This window comes from Eimeria necatrix, genomic scaffold, assembly GCF_000499385.1.
Source record: "Eimeria necatrix Houghton genomic scaffold, Enh_scaff199, whole genome shotgun sequence".
NCBI classification, from domain to species: domain Eukaryota; phylum Apicomplexa; class Conoidasida; order Eucoccidiorida; family Eimeriidae; genus Eimeria; species Eimeria necatrix.
Window position 1 is genome coordinate 35,823 of NW_013655109.1, and position 7,835 is coordinate 43,657.

At 45.8% G+C, this 7,835-nt stretch overlaps 2 protein-coding genes across 2 annotated transcripts in view; one reads left to right on the forward strand and one right to left on the reverse strand.

The window, feature by feature from the left end:
- ENH_00025960 (TCP-1/cpn60 family chaperonin, putative) overlaps positions 1–72 on the reverse strand; it is a gene marked incomplete at both ends in the record, with an annotated part of 4,952 nt that extends 4,880 nt beyond the window's left edge. The window contains one exon of the mRNA XM_013584691.1: positions 15–72. Coding sequence (XP_013440145.1) covers positions 15–72 — 58 coding nt within the window. The remainder of the gene's footprint in view (positions 1–14) is intronic.
- Positions 73–2,400: 2,328 nt separating this feature from the next.
- ENH_00025970 (serine/threonine protein phosphatase, putative) lies at positions 2,401–5,083 on the forward strand (the record flags this gene model as incomplete). Its single annotated transcript, XM_013584692.1, has 6 exons — positions 2,401–2,944; positions 3,124–3,228; positions 3,438–3,593; positions 4,004–4,115; positions 4,730–4,852; positions 5,041–5,083. 6 exons carry the CDS (start codon positions 2,401–2,403, stop codon positions 5,081–5,083), a joined length of 1,083 nt encoding a protein of 360 aa, XP_013440146.1.
- Between the last annotated feature and the right edge of the window lie 2,752 nt (positions 5,084–7,835).

Sequence of the window (7,835 nt, forward strand, 5' to 3'; positions counted from 1 at the left end):
TTGCTGCTGCGCACCGTTGGCGGAACGGACGTCCTCGCCGCTTTGCCTCTCCCCGAAGATCGCCAGCGTCATTTTATTTATTTTAATTTCAAATTAAAACAAAAAAAAGGAAAATTTGAATTAAAAATGAATCTAAAAGCTGCAGCAGCAGCAGCAGCGCCGCAGCCAACCCCACCGCCAGCAGCAGCAGCAGCAGCAGCAGCAGCAGCAGCCCTGCTGCCCCTGCGCGGGAAACTTGAATTTAAATTCATTTTTCTTTCTTTTTATTATTTATTTTCTTATTTTTGTTCGTTTTATTAAATATAATTCCCATATTTCTTTTGCTGCTGCTGCTGCTGCTGCTGCCGCCGCCGCCCCGCGTCGCTGCGCCGCCCCGGGTGTCTGTACACCTCAACGCGGTGTCCAGTGTAAACGCGGAAAAGGAATTCTTTCATTTTATTTTTATTTTAATTTATTTTTAATTTCATTTTTATTTATTTTTTAATAAAATTAAAATAAAACTATTTGGCGCCTCTGCATGCGCCGCGCCGCCCGCGAGCTCTGCTGTCGATACACCCCAAGTCTTGCAAGTTGGCAAAAAGTGAAAAAAATTTTTTGAAAATAAATAAATTAAAAAGAATTATTTCGAAAAAGAAATAAATAAAAAGATATTATTCCAAAAAGGTATTTAGAAGGGCTTTCGATCTTCAAATAAAAGAAATAAAGAAATAAAGAAAGAAAGAAATGTCCAGAGATAATTTGAAAAATAATAATTGAATAAATTAAAAACAGACTAAGATTAAAAATGGCTAAAGAGGAAAATAGTTGAAGGGGAGTTTTCTCTGAAAATAATAAAACGAATTAAACAATAAAGAGAATTTTGAATTTAAATAATTATAAAAAATCATTGATTTTGGATAAGAGCAAAACTCGGGAACAAAATAGAAATTAAAATTAAAATTAAAATTAAAATTAAAATTAAAACATCTGTAGTCACAAACAAACTTTTATTAAATTAATTAAATTGAAAAATGAAAAAAGAAACAGAAGTAATTCAACGATGGGAATAATGGAAACAGTAGGGAATAATGCAAACACTCAATAAGGCTGCGAGCCCTAAACCCTAAACCCTAAACCCTAAACCCTAAACCCTAAACCCCAAACCCTCGGCCCTAGAGGCTAACTGAAATAGCACAAATGGTTTCTTTGTTGGCACTTTTCATTTATTTCCTTTTTGATTTTTATTTATTTTATTTCTGTTTTCATTTTAGAAATGGAATTATTTATTTCTTCCTGCGGGGCCCCTGAGGACTTTCTGAAGAAGGAAAAGTTGCAAATAAAGTGACTTGAAAAATGAAATGAAAAAAAAATCCAAAAGGATTTTTGAGGGCCCCGAGGCTGATTCTGGGGTGTAATTACACGAAAAGAAGCAGAAAAAAGAAATAATTGTTTTTTATTTTTTGAAAAAAAAAGAAAAGGAAAAAAAAGGCATTTAAAGACCTTTTTTGCGAAAAGTTGCCAAACACAAATTCTCCTTTGCTGCGGAGTGTCTGGGGGCGCGAAGGCGCGGCTAAATCTTTTCTTCTTGAGAGTGTTGGGAGTTTAATGGAATTAAAAAGAGAAATAAATGAAAAGAAATGAATTAAATGGCGAGAGTGTTGTCTGTGGCGAAGTTGAACTGGCGGCGCTGGAGCCAGCGCGCGGTGTCTGTACACCCCGCGCCCGCGAGCGCGGCGGCGAACCGCGAGCGCCTTTTGCGGCGAAAGTTGCGGAAAAAAGCGGAAAAAAGATAAAAAGGACTTTCAAAAGTAAAAAAAGACTATTTAAAAAGAAAAAAGTTCGAAAAGAGGAGCTGCATGCGCAGCGGTGGCGGCGTGAGCGGCAGGGGTGGTGAGTGCGGTCGCCAGGAGGATTCTGCGGGAATCTCGCGGAGCCGGGAAGTTTTTTGGATTTCTTTGAACGGGAATTTCATTTTAATGAAATAAAAGCCAAAAAGTTGCTTATTTCTGCTTTCGAGGGAGCCGGAGGCAGCAGCAGCCCGCGCGCCTCCCCGCAGAGCCGCCGCCCGCCAGCCAGACCTTTCCCGCGGCTCTCTCGCCGCCAAACCCGCCAAATTAATCCCTTTTAATGAAATTGCGTTAAAAAACGCAAAAAATAAATTCAAAAAGGAAAAACTGAAGGCTGGAGTTGGTCGCCGCGGGTTTGGTTTCGCGCGCTGAGGTGTCTGTACACCCCAAGTGCAGCTGCTGCTCTCGCCGCCGCTGCTGCTGCAGCGCCGGACTCTGCCGAATTGGGGGTTTTCTTTGCACTTTTCTTTTCTATTTTCTTCTAAATAGTTGCCAAAGAGCCTAAATAGTCCTTTTTGAGACAAAAATTCAAATTCCAAACTTCCACTTTCCCCAGCTGCAGCAAAAGAAGCAAATGAAGCTCCTGGCTCTCCCCCTCTTCTGCGCCCTCCTCAACGCCCCAGACCCGCTGCATGCAGCAGCAGCAACAGCAGCAGCAACAGCAGCAGCAAGAGCAGCACCAACAGCAGCACCAACAGCGGCGCCAGCAGCAGCAGCAGCAGCAGCAGCGCCAGCAGCAGCAACGCCCACAGCCACCCCAGCTCCCCCTCTCGCTGCACATCGCAGCAGCAGCAGCAACAGCACCACCAGCACAAGCACCAGCAGCAGCAGCAGCAGCAACAGCAGCAGCAACAGCAGCAGCAGCAGCGAGGAGAGGGGCACAGAGTCCGCAGAAGCCGCAGCAACCAGCGGCAACTTGGAGCTGCCGCCGCTGAGCTCCCCGCCTGCAGCAGCAGCAGCAGCAGACGCAGCAGCAGCAGCAGGATCCCCAGCAGCAGCAGCAGCAGCAGCAGCAGCTGAAGAAACAGCAACGAGCTCGGCCTCTCCCCTGCTGCTGCTGCTGCAGTGGACCCCCCTGCGCTGTGGCAGCACTCGCTGGACTCGCTGCGCTGCGCAAAGTCGAAAGAAAAAATAAATTTAAATTTTAATTTTAATTGCGAAGGGACAGAAGCAGCAGAAAGAGTTCGAGATGGTTCCAAAGGGGTTTACTTTGTTGCAGTTGGAGACACGGGGCTGCTCTCCAACGGACTCCACCAGGCGAGGGTTTAGGGTTTAGGGTTTAGGGTTTAGGGTTTAGGGTTTGGGGCTTGGGGCTTGGGGTTTGGGGTTTGGGGTTTGGGTGCATCTGGGGGGCTTCTAAGGTCTAGGCGGGGCTCTCGGCCAACCGTGTTTAGGGTTTGGGGTTTAGGGTTTAGAGTTTAGGGTTTAGGGTTTGGGGTTTAGGGTTTGGGGTTTAGGGTTTGGAGTTTAGGCGCATCTGGCGAGGCTTCTCACACCCCCGCAGGGCTCTCGGCCAGCCAGCAACCGGGGCGTAGCGCCTAGGGCGCAGGGTTTAGGGTTTAGGGTTTAGGGTTTAGGGTTTAGGGTTTAGGGTTTAGGGTTTGCGCGCAGGTGACTCGCCGAATAGGGGAGTTGAGCTCTTTGCTGCCGGTCTCTTTTGTGTCTCTTTTGGGAGACAACTTTTACCCTTCAGGTGTACAGACACCTCAAGACAAAGAGTTCGAAAGTGTTTTCGAAGAGCCCTTCGGACACCCCGCCCTCAGACGCGTGAGCGAGGGTTTAGGGTTTAGGGTTTAGGGTTTAGGGTTTAGGGTTTAGGGCTGAGGCTTTAGGGTTTAGGGCTGAGGGTTTAGGGTTTGGGGCTTAGGGCTGAGGGTTTAGGGTTTAGGGCTGAGGGTCTAGGGTTTTGGGTTTGTGTATGGGGGCTTAAGCGTTCGGGCTTAGGGTTTAGGGTCTAGGGTTTAGGGTTTAGGGTTTAGGGTTTGCAGTCTATTTTGATTCTTGTGCGAATTTTGGGTTTTATTTTTTCGTTTTTTTTGGTTTTTGGATTTTTTTGCATCATTTTTTCCGCGCTTCTCACCAGAGACGACTGCAGCCTTTTGCTGCAGCTGCTAGTGCTTCAAATTCTGTCATTTTCTTTTCTTTTTTTCCTCTTTTTGGCTTTTTATTTCTCCCAGGTGGCCTTTTTTCCAATTCTGGGAAACCACGACTACCAGCTTTCGCCCGACGCCCAAGTCGAGCACTTCTTCGCCGCCTGCCGCGGCTGCCGGGGCCCCCAGGACTTCAATTGTGGGTCAAAGTTTGAAACTTTTTCTCAAAAAAAGACAAACTTTTCGATCGATTGAGCACTTAATATCCCTTTTTTCGAACTCCTCGCGAAAATTCCCGCAAGAAAAAGGGTCACACCGCTCCAATCCGCGCTCTGAGACTCCTGCTGCTGCTGCTGCTGCTGCTGCTGCTGCTGCTGCTGCTGCTGCTGCTGCTGCTGCTGCAGTCCTCAAGGGGTCCTTTTTGAATGGATTGTCTCCTTTTTGAATTAAATGTCTCTTTAATAATCAAAAGGTCTTTAAAACTAATTTTGTCTTTTGTTATTTGGCAAACCGCTTGAATGCAGCAAATGTCTCCTTTTGCTGCAGCAGCAGATGTCTCCTGCAGCAGCAGCAATTATCTCCTTTTGCTGCAGCAGCAAATGTCTTTTATCCTGCAGCAGCAGAAGTCCATTTCCTGCAGCAGCGAACTGCAGCGGCAAATGTGTGTTTTGCTGCAGCAGCAAATGTGCTTTTTGCCGCTGCAGCAAATGTGCTCTTTGCTGCAGCAGCAAATGTTTTTTGCTGCAGCAGCAAATGTTTTGCTGCAGCAGCAAATGTTTCTTGCTGCAGCAGCAAATGTGCTTTTTGCTGCAGCAGCAAATGTCCGATGGCGCTTTCCAAATCCCTGGTACTACACGCGTCTGGTGTACAGACAGGTCCCGGTGCATCTGCAGGATTCTCCTTTCAAAAGGGGCTCCGTAACAGTGCGTCCAAACCCTAAACCCTAAACCCTAAATTAGGGTTTGCGTAGATTGTGGGTTGGCGTCTGGAGAAGGGCTTTGGTTTGCGTCGGCGGGTTTAGCAAAGCGTTTAGGGACTGGCGCGCGCGCGCGGGAAGCGCCGAGCGCAAACCCTAAACCCTAAACCCTAAATTAGGGTTTGGGGGTTTGCGCTTTTTTGCGCAGGAGCCGGCGCGAGGTGTACGTACACCCGAAACCAGTTCAGTGACCATTGTTAATGTTCATTTGGACTCAAATATATTTCTTTCCAATTCCATTTTCGTGGAAGAACAAATGACTTTTCTCAAAGATGTGCTGCGGGCTGGTGAGGACTTTATTTCTTTTAAAACTTTATTTCATTTAAATGATTTACGTTTATTAGAAGTTTATTTTATTTTTAACTTTATTTCAATAAATGATTTATGCTTATTAGAAGTTTATTTTATTTTAAGCTTTATTTCATTTAAAATGATTTGTGTTTATTGGGAGTTTATTTCATTTAAACATTATTTAAAATGATTCATATTTATTCAAAGGAGTTTATTTTATTTGATAACATTTTATTTAATTTAAATAATTCGTTTTATTTAAAGGACTTTATTTCATTTAATAATATTTCATTTAAATGGTTTAAATTTGTTAAAAGGAGTTTATTTTATTTCATAAAACTTTGTTTCACTTAAATGATTTAAATTAATTTAAAAAGATTTAAATTAATTAAAAAAGACTTTTAATTCATTTAAAATAATTGTAAAAAGGACTTCAAATTGTTCAAAAGGGACTTTTAAATATTAAAAAAGATTTTATTCAATTAAATAAACTCTAATTAATTAATTAAAATTTATTTAATTAAATAAACTTTAATTAATTAAACTTTTATTTATTAAATAGACTTTAATTAATTAACAACGCTTTAATTAAAAGAGACTTTGGGGTTTTTAGCAACAATAAACACCCAGAACTTCGCTGCGAGCTAAACCCTAAACCCTAAACCCTCGTTTGAGGGTTTAGGGTTTAGAGAAGCGGACTGGGTCTTCGTGCACCAACACCACCCGCTGTCCACGGAAGCCCTACTAAGCCCTAAACCACACTCCCTAGACCCCAAACCCTCCTCCTAAACCCTAAACCCTAAATTAGGGTTTGGCGCGTGTGGCTGCAGCAGCAGCAGAAGCGGACTGGGTCTTCGTGCACCAACACCACCCGCTGTCCACGGGAGCCCTACTAAGCCCTAAACCACACTCCCTAGACCCCAAACCCTCCCCCTAAACCCTAAACCCTAAATTAGGGTTTGGCGCGTGTGGCTGCAGCAGCAGCAGAAGCGGACTGGGTCTTCGTGCACCAACACCACCCGCTGTTCACGGAAGCTACGCAAATTCGAAACATTCCTTCTTTTCAAAATTTGCTGCTGCCGGTTTTTCTGGAGCATCATGTTGATGTTTTGTTTGCGGGCCACGAACACCTTTTGTCCCACTTCCAGGTAAACCCTAAACCCTAAACCCTAGCTGCAAACCCTCGCAACCCCTCCCTCCCCTCGCCCTGCAAACCCTTAATCCCAAACCCTCGCTGGCTCGTGGGGCGCGCTCTGTGCGCGCAGCCGCGCCTTCGCAGTCGAGGGTTTAGGGTTTAGGGTTTAGGGTTTAGGGTTTAGGGTTTAGGGTTTAGGGTTTAGGGTTTGCTGTTCTCGGCAGATGTTAGCGCCCAAAGAGCTTCTCGAACCCCTGCAAACTGCTGCCCCTAACTCCCTCCTCCCCCTGCTGCTGCTGTGCTGCTGCTGCTGCTGCTGTGCTGCTGCTGCTGCTGCTGTGCTGCTGCTGCTGTGCTGCTGCTGCTGCTGCTGCAGCTGTGGGGCCCCGAGAAGACGGGGGCCCCCCTGGAGCAGGTGATAAGCGGGTCGGGGTCGAAGCTGCACGCGAAGGGCCCCCGCTGCTGCGCTGCTGCGCTGCTGGGCAGCAGCTGCAGCAAAGAAGCAGCAGTTTGCAAAAACTCGAATTGTCTTTTTCAACAAACTGTTCATGGATTTGTTTTCACGGAAGTCTCCAAAGAAGAGATTCGAATGAACTTCGTGGACGCAGAGTCGGGGCAGCTGCTGCACCAGGTGCTGCACGCCTCCAAGCGCAGCGCGCGCCAAGCAGCAGCAGCAGCAGCAGCAGCAGCAGCAGCAGCAGCAGCAGCAGCAGAGGCCCCGCGAGACCCGCTCCCGCCCTCCTACCCCCCCATTCGGGCCATTCGAATCCCCGCGGAGTTCACTGGCACTCTCTGGAGTCCCCTGGGCTTTCGTTTTTGGAATTTGTTGGCACTTTTTCTTTTTTTCCTTTTAATTTGGCTTTTAGTTGCATGCAGGCGCTGCTGGGGGGCCCCCGGGGGGGCCCCCCGGGGGCCCCTGGGGCCCCTGGGGGCTGGGGGCCCTGGGGCCCCTCGGGACCCTCGGGGCCCTCTGGAATAAAAACAAAAAAGAAACTGCTGCTGGAGACTCGGAAGAGTTGGTGGGCGAGGGTGTGGGGCCGCGGGGTGTACGTACACCCCAAAGTGTGGGGCTGGAGACGATCCCAGCTCCCGAGACACCCCACGCATGCGGCTTTCGGGGCCCCCGGGAGTCCGAGGGCTTTTTGTTGGTTTGATGAGATTTAAATCTTTAGGAAATGCAATTAAATTAGATTTAATTCTTTTGGAAATGCAATTAAAGGAGATTTAATTCTTTTGGAAATGCAATTGAAGGGGATTTAATTCTTCGGAGTTGATTTAATTTCGGAAATTAATTCAACTCCAACCCGCCGCCGCTTTGTTGTTTTATGCATGCATGCATATAAGTACAAGTGCGCATTTGTGTAAAGATTTGCATTAAAAGAAAATAAGCATTTATAAATAATTGCAAGTAAATATTTATTATTTATAATTGCATATATATATATATATATATATATATATATATATATATATATATATATATATATATATATATATATATATATATATATATATAT